The following is a 19,462-nucleotide window of genomic DNA, read 5'->3' as shown; positions in this document are numbered from 1 at the left end:
TACTTGTGGGCCTGCAGCACTGATTATGCCACCTACGTGAGTAGCCCTAAAAAGTTAACTCAGACCTGCCATTGCAGAGTCTGCGCGCAGTTTATAACTGCCATGTCGACTTGGCCAGTGCACACACTGGCCAGTCCCAAACCTTCCCTTTTCTTACATGTCAGGCACCCCTAAGGTAGGGCCAAAGTACCCCTGTGGGCAGGCTGCAGTGTTTGTGAAAGGTAGGACGTGCCCAGGTGTGTGTGGCATGTCCTGATAGTGAATTACAGCCAATTTCGTTTTTCACTATTGCAAGGCTACCTGTTCCCCATAGGACAGAATAGGAAGTTTGTTTATAACATCTTTTAAACAAAACTGGCCCTGGGAAGTAGGTGGGAAAATAACATTTAGTATGGCTGAACTCTGAATCTAACGATGCATCTTTTAGTAAAGATGATTTTTACATTCTGTGTTTGAAAATACCAGTTTTAGGAAGTAGGTATTTTCTTGCTCAGTCATCCTGTATGCCTCTGCTGGAATGTGGATTGCCTGTCTGGGTTTTCGACAGATGGCTTGGATGCAAGGGTGGCTCCTGATAGTCTAGGTAGGTTAGGAAAGGGTGAATAGACCTGGGCTGCGGTGAGGGAAGAGGGAAGAGATTTCCTTGCACTTCAAAGGGCCTGGTCTGCCTCTGACAATGCCATCTCCACCTCCTGCTGGGAAATCACACCAGAGAAGGCAGAACTGGTTCTGGCTGGGCACAGACACCCTCTGCCTAGAGGATCAAATGATTTTTGGATACAAATACTGGGGCCCAGACCCCGAACTTTAGAACTCTTTTGGATCAAGAACACTGCCAAGAAGAAGAGCTGGAGAAGCTGTGAGGCGGGACTACCACTTTGCTGTGTTGGCCTACAGTGGCTGCAGAAAGTTCAGTTCTTTCACTGCCCAAGAAGAAGCAATCTACTTTTGTGAGTTTCTCCAAGGACTTGAGGTAGAGCTTGCCCCCTGTTCAAAAAGTCTCAGGAACAGCAAAGACTTCAAGCTCTTCTGCCCTCAGCACTGGGAACTGGGTGTTTTGTGCTGCGACAGAAGAAAAGCAACTCAACAACATCTATAACGTCGCTGCCAACTCCGTGTCCTGAAGGCACCGCAGAGGGCACCGCGACCCTGGTCTCACCGACACCGCCTGCTGACGACGCCATTGAGTCGCTGCTCGCACCGTGACCTGTGGGCACCGCACTCTGCACCGCCTTGCTTCACGGCGAAGCCTGGGCATCGCAGAGAGCACCACCGCAACTCAACCCTGGTCTCACCGACGACGCAACCACAGATCCGTTGCTCGCACCACGACCAGTAGGCACTGCACACCGCACCGCCTCGCTTCATGATGGCGCCTTGGCCTCCCCGACGACGCTCCACGCCGAAATCAATGCTCCTGCTTGCACCGTGGTTCGAGGGCACCGCTCGTAAAGTTACATGACGCACCACCCTCATCCCGCACCGCAGCCTTGGCCTACCGACGGCGGCACCATCGACTCACGTTCGTCAGCCCACAACAGCGCTTCAGCAACGACGCCGCCGTTTCTTGCACAGTAACCTGCGAGCACCGCCTTCACCTCGCGACCTTGTTCTCACCGACTACGCCATCTGCCACCGACACTGAGCCGCTGCTCACACCATGACCCTAGGGCACCACACGCCGCACCGCTGCACTTCGCATCGCAGCACCAGACGCCTGCCAATGCCAGCGCTCCTGATCCCAACATAAAGGAGCTTGACCTGCAAAGTGACCGACTTCAAGGGCCTCGATGCCCAGCATCTCCAACAGGTACTGTTTGTGGGTCTTCCCGACATCGTAGCTGGTCCGCGACGTCGCAACCAGCCTGAACTGTTTGGATTCGTTTGCTCATGACGCCGTGATAGCCCCAGACGGAGCTATCGCCATCAAGGAACTGTTTTTAAAGCATATTTTGATAACTGTAGATTTTTAAGTACTTTATTGTGGATTCTTATCGTTTTTGGTCTTGTATATGAAAATATTGGCTATTTTTTTCTAAACTGGTGTGGTGTCCTTTTGTAGTGCTTACACTGTAGTACTGTGGGTTATGTGCAAATGCTTTACAACACTGCCTGTAAGATAAGACTGACTGCTCGTGCCAAGCTACCAAGGGGGTGAGCAGGGGTTATTTTAGGAGTGTAACACCCTGACTAGAGGGGTGGTTTCTGCCTTGTTTTGGCACATGCCCTAGCCTGCCAAAAATCCATTTTCTAACAATCATTACATAATTTAAGGTCTGTACAAAGAGTAGCTGGAGCATGCACTCATGGTTACAGGACTTTACATGTGGGAGACAGCTGTGATCCACATTTAGGGTCTCAGACTGCCCGATTATAAATGGGTGGTTGTAGGACCATCACCCTCAAAGACTAAAACCTACTGCTGAGCATCAGCATTGGAATGGGGACTGAGAGAAGGCTAATGGAGCTGTACCTACAGAGTGTCTGCATAGAGAGAAAAACACAGAAAGAGCTGCCTGGTGTGTAGTCAGCTAGTGAGTTATGTGCTGAAGTGCTTGAGGCCCTGTCCCAGGAGGAACTAAGGTGTGCAGCAAATTTGCCAATAAAGTGCTAATGAGCTTGTGCCCTGTGTGAGAGCGCACATCAGAAAAATGAAGCCCCAGAGCAATCGGGTCACTCTCATAGTTGCTTTGCTTCATCGTTTACCTGGACATGTTGCTGACATTTTTGTGACCCACCAGGGCTGTATGCTTCATTTTGTACCTACCTATATTACCAATATCGTTAAGTCCCAGTACGGCTGAGCTACTCTATCAATGTAGGAAGCTGGCTTTTCAAATAGTATAGGTATTCTGTGTAAAGAGCCCAGGCATCGCTTATGAGTGGACAGGACTTGCTCTAGAAAGGCGCGCCGCGTTGACATGGCGGGTTGCGCTTGAGCTCCGCGACGAACAAGGTCCGTCGGAGCTTTTTAGGCGGACTTCAGGAGCCCCACCTTCCGAGAGAGACTTCTATGCCTGCATGAACACGTCGTGTGCAGTTTACGGACTTTCTCTGTCTTAGACAGCTGCTGGAGCGATGTTTTCTTCCGGTTGTTAGCACTGCTCGGTATTCCTTATGAGCGGCCGCCATCTTGCATTCCTGTGACAGAGATCGGAATTTCTCCTCAGCTGACAGCGCGCTTGTCACAAACTTGCCAGAAATACGTCTGAACAGATACTGGTAGGTTATTCATGACTCTTTTCATTGTTTTTACAATGTTTCTCATCTGCTCAATGCTTTTTTACCTTTCAGCTGCTGTATTGTGACAGCGCTTTATTTTTAGTACGCAGTGGCATATCTTTGAGGTGTTATGTTCTATTTTCTCTTTTTTTTCCCCTCACATGAGTTTCTTCATATATTTTGCTCTGCCCTGTTGGTTGTGGAGGCGCTTTGTTATTTCTTTTTTTTTTTTTACCTATAACTTATTCGCCTGTCGTGGGCTCCCTCCCACTCTCCTTAATCTTTTGCTGCTCTTGAGTACCTGCAGTGCTTGTTGCTTTATCGCTCTTGGGACGTTACCTATATGGCTGAGAATATGGGTTTGCCCTCCAATACAAAGGATGCTAAAGCCTCTTTAAAAAGATTAAAACAACCATCTCCCACGCCTGAGTCTTCTCAGAAGGACACTGCGTCCACGCTAGAGACTATTCTGACGCGCTTGAATGATGTTCACGACATTGCTCAGTCTACCAAAACGAACACGGATATGCTGCAAGTCGAGGTGTCTGCCATCAGAAATGATTTTAAGACTCTCTCCCTTCGTGTCACCGCCACAGAGACACGTATCAGTGGTGCAGAAGATGTTATGCAGAAATAATCTAGATCTCTGGGCCAACTAGAACGTTCAATGGCGGCATTGCGGAGAGACCTCACTGAGCAAGAGGATCGCAATCGCAGATCCAATCTACGCATTTTTGGCCTTCCTGAGGAAGTTGAGAAGGAGGCTCTCTCTATGATTGATTTTTTATGTAATTGGCTTCCTGCTACGTTGCAAATGTCTTTCCAAAGAGATTTTGAAATAGAACGGGCACATCGTGTCCCCACCTTCCGATCCAAATCTGCCACACAACCAAGGGCTGTAATTTTTAAGCCACTGCGTCATCAGCATACGGAGCAAATTTTGGCGCACATGAGGAAGGTTAACAATGTTCCTGGAATGGCCATCGTATTTCCATTTCCCAAGACTTTGCCAGAGACACGGTGATAAGAAGGAAGGGTTTTCTAAACCTACGGAAGCGTTTATCTGAGATGAATATCCCCTTTTCCTTCTCTGGTCCTTCAAAATTTCGAATTACCTTCAAAGGCGTTCCAGAATCTTCGATGAGCCTGCTGACCTGGCCTCTTTTTTGGACAATCAGATGGAGCTACAGATGGATCTTCAAATGGAAGAGTCGCGTAATCCCAGTGCTTCAGGAACTTGAGATGGACATACATGCCTGTAATGTGTTTGTTCTCTCTCAGATCTCATAAGTTTATCTTTTTTAGATCTGGGTGGTGGCACGATGGTCCACCGTTCTTACTGTTTTTCTGTTTTCTGTTATTTTCTGTTTGACGTTGCCATTTCACTGTGCGATATATGTTCCCTTCCTTCATTCTCTCTGCTCCTCTTCCCTTTCTTATGTTTCATTAGCCACCACTTTTGAGATATTCTCTCAATATTCTCTTTGCTCTTTTGTGGGTTGCTTGTCTTTCTATATTGCTTCTATTTTGTTTGTTAGTTCTGTGCCTGTCTTTTTTCTTGTTGCAGACGGATCTCACCTGGAGGCTTCGTTTACTCTAGGCGCCTTTGTACCTGGGACGGTTCGTATACATGTACTGTGTTTGCTCTTTTTAAGATCTGTTAAGTTTGTTTCTTTCATCGGCGTGGTGGGATTAGCGTACACGATTATTGTTCTTTATTTTTTGTTACTTAGTTTCTGTGCGAAGCTGTAACTTTACTACGGCGGTGTGTTTCTTCTTCTTTTCTTCGTTTTTTCTTATCTGTTCCCCTGTATGTTGTAGGCTGTCAATGTGTTTGGTATACCTTCTTTATGCCTTTTCGATTTGTTTGTAGTACTGCCTGTTTTTCTAAGCTGCATTTAAATCTGGTTGTCCTGTTAGTGCTTACATGTTCTTCTTTCTTTTTGATTCTCATTTAGTCTGCTTCAGCTTTTATTTTTTTTTTCTCTTTCCTATCTTCATTTATACCTCGGTTCATACCTTCTCTATAGTGTACATGATATGTATTTGTCTTCATTTTCGTATCTGACCTTTCTTTCCCTTCACTCCATCTAAGTTGACTTTGATTGATATACGTTTGTGTGTATCCTGCTGTTCTGTTTTTCGACTCTTTCATCATTTATTTCATATCGGTATTGTCTTATGGATTGATATAGTAATTGCCTCATTGATATCTATTATTTCCAGTTATGTTTCCAGAGTTAAGCTTCTACTACTTGTTTAATTCACTTATGTATTTCATGCTTGTTCATTGATTGATTGCTTATTTCTTATCCTTACTGTATCACCCTACTAGATCTAATGATTATGTCAATAGTGCAGTATATAGTTCCCTAGTATTTTACTGTATTTTCAGATATATTTGGCATGCTCTTCCATGAGTTTCTAACTTAAACACAACCAGCTCTATATATCTTACGTCAATTAATTGATTACTTGTTTTCTCTCTCGCTTTTTGCATATTGCTTATATAATATAACTCCTCCTATTTATTCTTCCCTGACAGTTCTATTGTTTTTTCTGGATGTGCTTTTACTCTTAACATGTCTTTATTCCTGTCCATTACATTGATGCACGCATGTTGCACGCAGGTTGTTCTCATAGATTTTCATGTCAAGTTCTTTATAAAAATCTACTTAATTCTATTCCATAGTTCAGGTGTCTCTCTTCCCTATTTAATTATACTTAGTTCTGCTATTTATTGGGGTTGTAGATAGTTGATTTTTTTTTATATTTGCTCCCTATGACGGCTCCCTTGTTGGTCGTCCCATGTTCCCCCTAGTATGAATTTGGTCTTTTTCAGACCCCTCTGCTGGTTCTTCTCTTTCTTCTTCTTCCTTTTCTCTTTTTTCCTCTCGGATTTCCCCAATGGATTTTCCTTTTTGGACATTATTGTTTGATGTTTGGATGTTTGGCTTCATGTTGGTTGCTTTCTGTCTTATCTCTAGCTTATGTTATTGTTTTCTATACTACTATATGCCGGGTTTGAATGTGTTGTCCCTTAATGTTAAGGGCTTAAATCATCCTGTGAAACGATCCAAGATCTTAGATTATTGCAAATCTCTCTCTTCAGATTTAGTCCTATTTCAGGAAACAAAAATCTCTACCAAAGAGGCATTATTCTTGAAGAAAGAATGGGTTTCAGATGTTGTTTGTTCTGATGCGTGTGGCAAAAGGAATGGGGTTGTTACTTTAGTTTCCAAGCATTCAGGGTTGTCCATAATTTCTTCTGAACACGATACTGACGGTCGATGGTTATTAACTAAATTGTCTGATGGTTCTTCTGATCTTTATGTTGTGAACATCTACGCCCCTAATAAGGATGATCCGTCCTTTTGGAAATCAATTGCCAAAAAATTAAATGATACGCCTCATTCTGGTAATCTTGTTGTTGGTGGTGATTTTAATTTGTTGATGGATCCCATCCTTGATAGGAATTCAGCTTTTCAATTTCGTCCTCCAAAATCCTATAAACAAATGCTTAATATGTGTTCCCTTTCTCATCTGCAAGACATATGGCGTCTTCATAACCCTACTGGTAGTCATTTTTCCTTCTTTTCTTCACCTCACTCTACCTTTTCTCGTATTGATTACTTATTGGTTCATTCTTCCCTTGTTCCTGTTTCCTCCTCTCCGATTATTCATCCTATTCTGATTTCTGATCATGCCGCGGTTACTTTTACTCTGTTGTCCTTTGCTCCCAAATCAAAATCTAGCTCCTGGAGATTAAACACAGAACTTTTATATGACACTGCTCAGGTTGATGAGTTCTCTAGTGCGATTGACACTTTTTTTCTGGAGAATGAAGGATCAGTTTCCTCCCCGATTGTCCTATGGGACTCGTTTAAATGTACTTTCAGGGGCCAGGCTATTAAATGTATGTCTAAAAGGAATGCTGATATTAAAAAAGAACTTGCGGATCTCGCTAATGACATTAAGAATCTGGAATCTTCCTTTCGACATTCTAAAGATAAATCTTGTCTACAATCCATTAAGCACCTAAAATACAAATACAACACTATAGTTACCAAGAGAGCTTATATTGGGGTTCAAGCTCAGAAATCCAAAAGGCTATTATTAAAAAATCGAGCTGGGAAGATTCTCGCAGCTACGTTGAAATTCCAAGATTCTTCCTTTAAGTCTTCCCAAATTTCTTCTATTACTGATCATCTTGGTGTTAAAAAATTTCAGACGGGGGAGATTCTTGAAGTTTTTCGTGATTTTTACAATAACCTGTACTCACCTTCTGATCAGGCCTCTTTTGAACAATGTCAAGAGTTCTTAAAATCTGTACCAGTGAAATCGGTTTCTGTAGAAGATAATACTTTTTTAGGTGGCCCTATTACTACTGACGAAATTACCGCCGCAATTAAGGCTACTCGTTCAGGGAAAGCTCCAGGGCCTGATGGTTACCCTATTCTATTTTATAAAACCTTTCTTCCTGTGCTTGTTCCCAAGCTTCAGTCTGTTTTTGATGCTTTTATTCAGAATGGATCTGTTTCTGGTACTGCGGCGGATGCTACGATTGTAGTGATCCCTAAAGAGGGAAAGGATCATTCAGATCCCAAGAATTTTCGCCCAATTTCCCTTTTGAACATGGAGGCTAAGATCTTTGCTAAAATTTTAGCCAAAAGATTAGAATCCTTCATTCCTACTCTAGTACATTCCTCTGAAACGGGTTTTGTAAAAGGCCGTCTTGCGCGTGACAATATTCGTACGTTTTGTCACATTCTTGGAGCTGCTAAACGTTCTCATCTCCCAGCTGCGGCCTTGGCGCTTGATGCTGAAAAGGTCTTTGATAAGGTTTCTTGGCCATTTCTGCGGGCTGTCTTATATGCACATAATTTTGGTGACTCCTTTATCAACATGGACATGTCCTTATACGCCCAGCCCAGAGCTAACATACGAGTTAATGGTGCTACATCATCCTTTTTTAATCTTCGCCAGGGTACCAGACAGGGGTGTCCCCTATCCCCTCTCCTATTTCTGTTATCCATTGACCCTCTCCTTAGATTGATTGAACTAAATCCGGACATTAAAGGTTTTTCTTTTGGTCCTCATCGCATTAAAACTGCGGCGTACGCGGATGATGTCCTTATTTTTTCAGATGATATCGCCTTGGCCATACCTGCTATCTCGGATACGATTGCCCTTTTTTCGAAGGTGTCAGAATACACCTTAAATAAGGATAAGACTGAGTTGTTTCCCTTGAATGCTTATTGTTTCTCCACGCATATGGGTTCTGCTGGTTTCAAATGGCAGTCTAAACACTTAAAATATTTGGGTATTTATTTCTGTTCTACTTTATATGATACAATTTCCTATAATGAAGCCCAGACTATTCTTAAAATTCGCCGCCTTTTGGACACTTGGTCTCCGAAACACATTTCATGGTGGGGTCGTCTTCAGACTCTCAAAATGATGATCACACCTATTATTAACTTCGTATCCTCTATGCTTCCGGTGAAACTTTCAGATTCTTTTTTTCATGAAGTTGACGTTTTGACGTCTAAATTTTTATGGAATGATAAACGTGCGAGAATTGCTTATAAATTTTTGCGGAAGCCATATGAGATGGGAGGGATTAATTTGCCTGACTGGGGAAAATATCAAACTGCCTTTTTGGCTTCCCAAGGTGCTCTTTGGTTTTCTTATCCCGTTAGCCATGTTCCTTCCTGGCTGTTAATAGAGCAGGAATTGGCTTCTCCATTACCGACTGCATCTTTTTGCACTGCGTCTACCCTGTCTATCCCCTTCTCCCGCTCTATTATACTAAACACTCTGACTGCGGTTCGGAAGGTAGACAAGTTGGTGGCGTTTCCACTTCATAAATCTAGATGGTCGTCTATTTGGCGGAACTCTAAAATTAAAATTAATAGTGATCCTTCCCTGATTTCCTACTGAGCTGCTAAGGGGATATCGTTAGTTAAACATCTTTATGGTCCTAATGATGAGCCTTTACCCTTTTCCTCTTTAGCTCAACAATTCTCCTTAACTAATTTAGATTTTTATACTTTTCTCAAAATTAAAGTGGCACTTGCTAAAGTACGTCTTCATCCTAATTCCTCTACGATTACTCTTTTTCAAATTTGGACTAAATCTGGTCATGTAGCCTCAAAAATTTACAAGTTTCTATCTACGACTTCACCTTCCCCTCATACGGTTGCTCAACAAAAATGGTTACGTCATTTTGAGCATGGTGTTATCGAACATATTTCTTCAGATACCTGGCAGATGATTGGTAAACTTTCTCTTCGTAATAAAATCGGCCCATCGCTAATGCAATCTAAATTTTTCTCTATCAATCTTCTTCATTGGACGCCTGTTTGCTTACATTCGCTCAATCTCAAAGAAGATAATCTATGCTGGAGTTGTGGCTTATCGCCAGGGGACTTCTCACATATGTTTTTTGACTGCTCTCTACTCCAACCCTTTTGGGACCTTATTCATAAACATATTATGCTCATTTTTGATATTCAATTCCAACTTTCTCTCCCATTAATTTTATTAGGTCCTCTCGCTGCTCCAACTCCTCTCCCCTTGGATCCCATGGAGTTACAGTTATTAGATCTTCTATTGACCGTTGCTGTGAAAGTAATTCTTATGGATTGGAAATCCTTCTCCTCTGTTTCGTATCACACTTGGTGGGCTTGGGTTTCCTTCTTACGAAGTGCTCATACCTCGGTCGATCATGCTCATCTCTCTCCGTCGATTGCTAGTGGGGTTTGGACCGCTCTAGACAACTACATGGATTTGTCATCACAGGGGTTGATTGACCAATATCCCTTTCGTGTGTCTGGTTGAATGGCGTCTTGTTTTTTCGGGTTTATTCATTGTTTTTCGGGTTTATTCATTGGAAATCCTTCTTTCCCATCTCCCCTCTTTCGTCTCTGTATCCTCTTTTTTCCATTTTTTTTCTTCCTTCTTTTTCCTCTTCTCTCTTCCTCTGATTCTACCAGCAGATAGTGATACTTTTGTGATTAGATTACGCATAAGCTAACAGTTTGACCTTCATGAATACATGTTTCTATTTCTAGCAGCATACTATTATTTATGGATGCATTTCATATTACTCTGATTATCCTTTCATTTGCTCTCAAATGTATCACTTTATTTGTATTCTGTATCTTCATTTGCTTGTTTATAACAATAAAATCTTTTGAAATGAAAAAAAAAACAAAAAATAGGACTTGCTCTAGAAATTTCAAGGTGCTCCTTCTAGGGTAGTGTGATCAAGCAGCATTAGGCTGATCAGAGAAGCGTGTTAGACATTTGTTGCACCCACAGAGTCAATAAATGATGCACACACTCAAAAAAGAGAGCCACAACAACTTAGAAAAAGAATAGGTATTTATATATATATTTTGAACCAAGAACTTCGTAATCGTGTAAGTATTTTTTTCACAATATACTTTTTACAGTTTTAGCAATGATAACCAACAGTGCGTTTTTTACATGTAATGCTTTCCTATGGGAGAAAGAACATTCACTGCATACAGATACTTGCAATGCGTTTCCGTTGGACCCCTTTTGATCGTGAGGTGGGAGAAGGAAGAGGACCAAAATTCCACCAGATCGGTATGTGCCCTGGTGAGCCTGTGTGCAAAGGTGCTGAAAGGGTTGGTAGCCTAGCTCGCTATGCGGTAAAAAGGAGGGGCACTTGGAAATAGGCTGCAAAGGGGGACTCTGGGACAAGTCCGAGAGCTCCCAACGGGGGGCTCGGATCGGGAGGGTCCTAGGAGAACAAAGGAGCAGTCAATTTCCTTAGGCCCGGACAGCTCGGTTGCAGAGGATTTGTAGTTGGCTGGCTCTGGTGCATCAAGGTGCTCACGGTTGTCGGTCAGGGCCAGCAAGGGGGGCAAAAATAGGACAGCTGGGCCAGTCTCCATGCTGGCCTCTGCAGTTCTGATATCCCTTACCACCCGGTCAGTGATGTCATTGGAGTCTGGGCTGGACTTTCAACAGCATTGGCCGCAGCAAGGGTACCCCGGGTATTGGTACAGGAGAGCTTGTGGAAGTCCTTGCATCTTCAGGCTTGGCAGGAAGACAGATCTAACTCCTAAAGTGTGATGACCTTCTCCTGGGCAGCTACTGCTTGGTGGACCAGGTGGACAGCAGCTTCTTTTAACCGGATGCAACTGCCAGCACCCTGTAGGCGAGTAGCTTTTCTACTCCAAGGGAGATGCTGGCTGCTGGGCAAAGTGCTGGCAACCCTCCAGGGCCTATGGAGGATGCACAGCTGCAGGACGAGTCGGGTCTTTGCAATTGTCAAGTCTCTATGGAGCAGGCAGGGTTTGGCGCAAAAAATTCAAAGTAGTCTCCGGTTCTTGTGGGGGTCAGCTCTTTAGTGTCCTAATCTTTTCAGTCAGTGGACTCTAAAGTTCTGGATTCAGGGAGCCCCCTAAATACTCAATTAAGGGGAGTTAGGGGAGTGAAGATTAGTAGCCAATGGCCCACCTGCACTTGGTGTCACTACACCCTTTTATGACCACTTTCTGTGGAAAGTGGGCATAACACTGTCCCAGCTTACTAAATTCTGCCATCACCATGATGGCAGAATTTCCCTAGAGTGGGGCACATCAGGCAGCTCACTTCAGGGGTGTGACTGACCTGGGAGCATTGCACATCTACTTCGCCTCAAGGCAGGGTTTGACATCTTCCAGGTCTGGAGGATGCCGGTGACGCATATCAAAGGCAGCAGAGGCATTGAAGCCTCCGGCCTTGGTATGCTGATGGCTAGCCATCCTGTTTGTAGGGAGTGTAAACACCTCCTGCCAGAGCAGGCATTGTTCCTGACCTCAGAGTGGGCTCTGCCCTCCTAGGGGTCAGAAGCGCATCTGTGCGGGCTGGGTGGACTGTACCAGTCAGCCATCACACTAGTAGGTTTTCAGGGGGTGCCTCTAAGGTACCCTCTCGGTACATGTATTAATAAATTCATCACTGAAATAAATGTGGGTACATTAATATAAGAGGCTTCATACGAAACATCCTTTGTTTCAGTGAAGTCATCATGTAGCTGGGGAACTCGTATTCACCAGTGTCCAGTACATATCCTTAAGAGGACTTCCCTCTTCACTTGCAAGGTCTATGAATCGACTTAGACATCACTGGGGCATATCTGCTCATGCAGATATATCCACACATGTAATATAATGCACACAGCCCTAGGGAGCTGTAAGGCCTGCTGTAGAGGTGACTTACATATGTTGAATGCAGTGTCTGCAGACATGGCACACAGGGGTTGTGCCATGTCGGGTCTTTACTTTTGTCTGCAACATGTCACGCAGCCAGCAATGGCAGTTTGCAGGAGTGCGATGAGGGGTCCCTTAGGGTAGCACAATACATGCTGAAGCCCTCATGGACATTTAGTACCCAGGCCCTAGGAATCAGGGGTACCATCTACTAGGGACTTACAGAGGTGCTAAAGGTATTACCAGCTGGGGAACAATTGTACAGTTTTAGGGAGAGAGATCTGGCACTGGGGACCTGGATAGCAGGAACCCAGTGCACTTCTGTCAAAAATACTTCAAATACTAGACAAAAAGTGGGGGTGACCATGTCATAAAGGGTCAGTATCCTACATAACCCCATCACAAACAAAAGAGAATGAAACTAAGCTGTCCCAAGAGAGTCTCCAGCCTACGCTAAGAAACCTGGAAAGGCCATCAGCATTTGCATTGTCAGACCCAGGTATGTGGTCCACTGTAAAGTCCATTCCCTGTAGGGAGATGGACCGCCTCAACAGTTTGGGGATTTCACCTATCATTTGCATCAGGTATTTGAGAGGCCTGTGGTCAGTGAGTACCAAACAAGTATGGTCTCAACTTCACAGGGACCAAACCACACTAAAGGCTTCCCTCTCAACGGCTGCTCTCTGGAGAGAAATATCCTGCTAATGAAAGCAACAGGCTGAATGGCCATCATCGTTGGTCTGGGATAGGACCACTCCTATCCCATGTTCAGAGCCATCTGTCTGTACTATGAACTGCTTAGAATAATCTGAGCACATTGCTTCATTCAGAGTGTCAAAAGCCTTTTGACAGCTCACTGTCCAGTTTACCTTCTTGGCCATTTTCTTGGAGGTCAGTTCTGTGAGGGCTGCCACAATGGTACCATATCCCTTCACAAACCTCCAGCAGTACACAGTGAAGCCAAGGAATGCCCTGACTTAAGTCTGGGTGTTTGGAGCTACCCAGTCCACAAATGTCTGGCTCTTTGGTTTGTAAGGGTTGAACTTGGACTCCACCTAAAAGATGGCCCAAGTATAAAATAGAGTCTTGCCCTATCTGGCACTGGATTGCCTCGATAGTGAGGCCTACACTCTGCAGAGCCACAAGGACTTTTCTAAGGTGGATCAGGTGATCTTGTCACATGGAACTAAAGACAGCAATATCATCTGGATATGCTGCACTAAAAGCTTCCCACCCAGCAAAGACTTTGTTCACCAACTTTTGGAAGGTGGCAGGGGAATTCTTTAGACCAAATGGCATTACTGTAAATTAGTAATGTTCATCTGGGGTCGATAATGCTGATTTTTCCTTTGCTCCAGGGGTCAGACCAATCTGCCAGTATCCTGATGTTAAATCAAAAGTGCTGAGAAACTTGGCTGTCCCTAACCTGTCAATTAATTCATATGCACTTGGGATAGGGTTTGCATCTGCCTTAGTGACAGCACCGAGACCTCTATACTCCACACAAACCCTTCGCTCTGTTTTACCACCCTTGGAATGAGGCTTAGGGACTAAGACCACTGGGCTGGCGCAGTGACTCTCAGAGGGCTCAATCACTACTTTCACCAGCATCTTGCTGACTTCAGCCCTGATGCTTTCTTTCAATTGGCCAGAATGTTTGTATATTTTATTTTTTACAGGCATACTATCACCAGTGTCCACATCATGGGTGCACCAGCTAGTCTGAACAGGGGTGAGGGAAAATAGCTCAGCGTACTACTCTAAGACTTGCCTGCAGTCAGCTTGCTGTTGGGCAGAGAGGGTGTCTGAAACGACCACTCCATCAACTGACCCATCTTTAGGACTGTGGGAGAGGAGGTCAGGGAGAGGTTCACTCTCTTCTTTCCAATCCTCATCAGTGACCATCAGCACGGCCACATCAGGCCTATCATGAAAAGGCTTAAGGCGGTTCACGTGGATGACCCTGTGAGGTCTCCTGCTAGTGCCTAGGTCAAATAAGTATGTGACATCACCTTTCCATTCAACCAGCTACCCAGTGTTTTGACTGAGAAGTCAACAAAATCTACCCAGGTCTGACTCTAGGCTTTTTGAGTCTCAATGAATTTAATCCTGTACTTCTCAATTGTGAGTCCAAAGCCCTCAATCAGGGTATCTTTCATGAGGTCATATGATTCAGTGTCTGCCTCATTAAGAGTCAGGAGTCTATCCCTGCTCTTTTCCTGAGAACAGCTCCCAGAGTAGAGAGCCCCAATACTTTTAGCTGTGTTTTCTCATCTTACAAGCCCTCTCAAACGCTGTAAACCATTTTGTGATATCATCACCTACTTATTTTGGGACAATCCCTTTGGGAATGTTCGGGTCAAAAGCTTAATCTTCCTCCCCATTTAAAATCTGGCTACCACCCGAGATGGGCCCTAGGCCCATATCAACCCTTTCCTTTTTTATGGCCAAGATTTTGGCCTCCAGGGCTACTCTTCTAGCTAGTTTCTGTGGATCAAAGTCTTCATTTTCGACTTCTTCTGGGGTACTGTTGGAGATACTCCCAGTAGGGAAATCTGAGGAATCATCATCACCCTCGCAGACAGTTCTGTCCCATGTGAGGTGTTCTCTCATTGCCCTGTTACATTCAGATGTTATTTGCAATGATCACATTTTATAGCTATGCTGTTTACCCTGAGGCTCCCACTCCTTTAGTAACAAGATGTGTTACTACCACGTCACAGTGTTGAAGATCAACAAGAAATATCCAAGCAACAACCCCAGTTTTCAAATGTAATGCGAGGAAACAGTTATGAACATTCCACCCATCACAGGTAAGATGAAGAGTGTGTGACTGCTCTGAATATTGATTCCTGGTCCAGTAGGGTGGAAAGGGAAGAGGATGGCATTGGTGTAAGAAGATATAGAGCTCATCTTAACATGTAGTCTCGGAATAACAGTATTTATACCTCTGAAACACCTTCATCCAGCCTTAAATTGGGATATTTTTCAGACCAGCATCTCACTATTCAAAAAGACTGAGAAGGATTGGTTATTCTTGGCCTCATAACTGTTCTGAAATTCCAGAAATTTGCAAACAGAGTCAGGGTGAGAAAAACAGTAAACGTTGCTCCTTCTTTCAGTCTCACCCCGAGTCTGGTAGAAAAAATAAAAAGAAGCATACCATCCCTGGAAATTTTATTTTATTTATAGTCTGCCGCATTTCCTCCTCCGTCGTTGACTTTAGGACTGGAAATGCAATTACTCATGCCATTCAAGCTAAGAGTAGACAAAGACACATGCATCTCAACCAGGACTGTGCTCTACCACCACCGTCTGAAGGCTCTTCAAGGGGGGGGGTGGGTGTTTAATAACTTTACCACTTCAATGAGATCGTTCATCTCATCCCCCAGTACAATCCTTGGAGAAAAAAACAGTCTAGCAGACTTCACATCCTCCTTGTTTGTGGGGAGTGATGCCTGATCTCCGACAGCCACATAGTGTATGTTGCAGTTCAAATATCATGATCCAACCTGTGTCTTATTCACTGGAGTACAAACTTCTGGTAGGTTACCACCTTGGATTTATAACTGCTGGTCCCACTTTAAATTAAGCACCTCACTGCAGCCCAAAAAAAAAAAAAAAAAAAGAAAAAGCTGTGCCACAGCTCCTGAGCATGTTGGCCTTCATGGTAAGCAGGTGGGTCCATCTGCAAACCCAGCCCCAAGCATGACATTTAAAAAAAAACCATTATGTAGGTTTAAGTTCATAAACAATTAACAAGCATGACAGATTTATACATTGCAAACAAAACACCGATGTCACCCAAAAGCACACATGCCTCAAATGTGAGCATAATGGGTTTTTCTACTTCTCCATTGTGTCCTGATCTTAGACATAGGGCATCCAGTAGTTCTTACCTGGGTTGTACTTCTTTGCTTTAACCATGCCAGTATCAATGACATATTTTATCCCTGCAATGGTAATGGAGGTTTCTGCAATATTTGTGGAAAGGATCACTTTGCGATGACCCTGAAGAAAGCAAAAAAAGTAAGCATGTTGAAATATTTCTAACAAAAAACACTCAGCTAGGAATGTGATGTTTTATGATAAACACTTTACAAAATTCTGCAGCTTCATTTCTGTCATGCTATAGAAATGTGTAAGGGAATCGCACTAAAACATTGAGCAGTCCCAATGAGCTATATTATCATTCAATAAAATGTTCTTTAAAATGTTGGTTTCACGAATCAATAAAGGATTCTTTGAGGCACCAAAAGAGCAAAGTAGTTAATAGTCAAGAATCAGAACACACTAAAAACACATCTAACACAATCACAGAACCAAGCATGTAATAAAAAATATATGCTCTTGCCTACTGCTCTTACAAAGATGAGGCATGTCCAAGAGAACTTACTAAATCCTGTTCTGTGTATTATAATCCGACTTTCAGAGAAACCCTCATTTTATTGCAACTAACAAACACTAAGCTGATGGACTATTTGATACCTTTGATTGGGATACTGCATAATCAATGGTTACTGGGACTATCTTAAGTGGGTGCGGTCAGTAATGCCCCAGGTGCACGGCGGCGGTTGTGGATTTTTATAGCACGGTGTGGGAGTTTCAGGTGGTCTTTGAATTTTGTAAGTAAGTACTGAGCAATGTCTCTGTTACTGGCACACATCTACCATATGATCCTACCGATTGTCTACTGGAGATATCAGTGAAGTCGAAAAAATTAAGCAATTCACACTCTTTGGGTCCTAAGCCAAGGCACTGGCAAAATGCTGAATAACAATGGCGCCGAAGCCCGCCTCAGCTCCCTTGTCAGAACGGCGTAGAATGGACACATGCCGCGATTACTATGTGGGCGCCATTTTGGATTAGTACTCGCGTGGTGGGTGGGTAGATATACGAAGTGGGACATGCACACCGATAAACTAGATGGGATGTCGTTTTTCAAAAATGTACTTCCTCCTAAAGCAAGAATCCGATGTGTTAATGTGACCAGGCAGAGTGTTCATTGATGTTTAGGTGCCTTAACACACGCTCAGTCTCCTGTGGATTTGGAGCAGAGTATCCTTCACCGTTATGTTCATTGCTGTTGGACCAGACATCCTTGGAATAGTTTTTCCCTAATCTTGCCTTCAATCCTCCTGTTTGTGCTGATCTTGTTTCTTAGGACTCTGCACACATTAGCACTGCTAATTGGTGCTAAATAGCTTGTGCTCTCTCCTTAAATCACAACACTGGCTTCCACACAACTGGCACATTTAATTTACTTGTAAGTCATTAGTAAACTGGTTCTGCATGCAACCATGATCTGTAAATTAAATGCTACTAGTGGGCCTGCAACACTAATTGTGCCACCCACAGACATAGCCCTTTAAACAGTTTTCAGGCCTGCCACTGCAGCCTGTGTGGGAAGTTCTAAACTGCCAATTCGACCTGGCAAAAAAAACCTTTTGCCTGGCCCAAACCCCTAGGGTAGGCCCTAAACAGCCCAGATGGTGCAGTGTACTAAATCCGGAAATTGCTCTTTTAGAAAGTTGGCATTTTATTGTCTTAACCATTTGGTGCCTGTAGCATGTATCCTGGGTCACATGACTAGGTGTAGCTGGCAGTTGGTCTTTGTGTATTGTTCCTAGACCGTGAGACAAAGGGGGAATAGTTGTTGGCAGGACAGACCATCTCTGACTTGACAAGGGGAGGAGCAGTCACCTACCACACCTGCACCTCACAAAGACTCTCTCAGCACACTCATTAAGGGTTTCACACCAGTCCACTGTGCCCCCAGACAAGATGGGGCATGGAAGCAGGAAATTCCAGACACCTCTGTTGCTTTAGGATTCTAGAAGCCTTTTCATTCTTGAAAGCTGGCACCAAGAATAAATATTTGACCCTCAGACCCAACTCTTCAATACACATCTGGACTTGTGGCAGAGTCAGGTGCAAGCTGCAAGAAAGGTTGCTACCCTGCTGCCTAAGTGAGAAGGGTTGGATCTGCATCCTAATTCCAGAACCACAAAAGTGAATGACCTCCTGATCAGACTCTCAAGGACAGAAAAAGCTCCAACCAGCTTGAACCCTAGACTTGGACTCTGCCTGCTGTGAGTCTTGTTCCTCAAGTGGTACCATCCCATTACTGGCACCCTAGAACCAGGACAGCAGATCATCTGCCAGCCTAGATGCGGTCTTTTGGGCAGAACCGATGCTGAAAGACATCTGCTTGCATCCCCGTATCGGAACCGCCGCTGTACGACGCATAGCCAATGCAGGAACCTGCAGCTCTTTGGAACCGCTGCTGCGTGATGCCACCTCAACAGAGGGCTTTGCATTGAAGGCCTGCAACTCCTTGGAACCGCAGCTGGGTGATGTATCCTCAACGCACAACCTCACATCGCAGTCCCCTGGAATCGCAGCTACGTGATGCAACACATTATATCCTCAGCCTGGGATCTTGCCACACTCCGCAACCAGGATTTAAGGTACTTTGTTCAGTGGGCCTAAGTTGGTTTCTGTATCCAGGCTGCGTTCCATCACAGTCGGCCTGAACTTGTGACTTTGCCCCAGCCCAGTGACAAAAATTACCACAGTTGGCACTTGAGGATTTAAAGCACTTTTTTTATTTACATGTTTAAAATTGCATATCTCCTGTTCTACAGATTGGATTTTTGTCATTCTGGTATCAAATAATGTATTACACTTTAATCTATTTTTTCTAAATTAGCCTGAGATTTATCTTTGTGTTGTATACTACATAAATACTTTACACATGCCTCACAGCTTTTGTGCCAAGCTACCAGAGGATTAAGCACAGGTGGGTGATTGTGTCTCAACATGACAAGAGTTGTGGTTGCTGCTTGAGAAGGGTTTCACCTTGCTGAACCAGTACCCAATTTGTTTTAATTTTTTTGACAATCGCTTAATATTTTAATGTTCCGGATAGATCGCCTACATCCTGTAAAATTTCTGACAATAATGTTTGCTAGACACGCTGCAAGCCTGCATGGAACTATGGATATAAA

At 43.9% G+C, this 19,462-nt stretch overlaps 1 protein-coding gene across 1 annotated transcript in view; it reads right to left on the bottom strand.

Moving 5' to 3' along the window:
• The window catches only part of DHX33 (DEAH-box helicase 33), a 193,922-nt gene that overhangs the window by 87,341 nt on the left and 87,119 nt on the right, over positions 1-19,462 (bottom strand). Inside the window, exon 6 of the mRNA XM_078679696.1 lies at positions 16,352-16,463. Coding sequence (XP_078535822.1) covers positions 16,352-16,463 — 112 coding nt within the window. The remainder of the gene's footprint in view (positions 1-16,351; positions 16,464-19,462) is intronic.

The sequence above is a fragment of the Lissotriton helveticus genome, chromosome 3_1 (genome assembly GCF_964261635.1).
Source record: "Lissotriton helveticus chromosome 3_1, aLisHel1.1, whole genome shotgun sequence".
Classification (NCBI taxonomy): domain Eukaryota; kingdom Metazoa; phylum Chordata; class Amphibia; order Caudata; family Salamandridae; genus Lissotriton; species Lissotriton helveticus.
The sequence above is the reverse complement of the archived record's forward strand: the minus strand, read 5'-3'. Positions and strand labels throughout refer to the sequence as shown.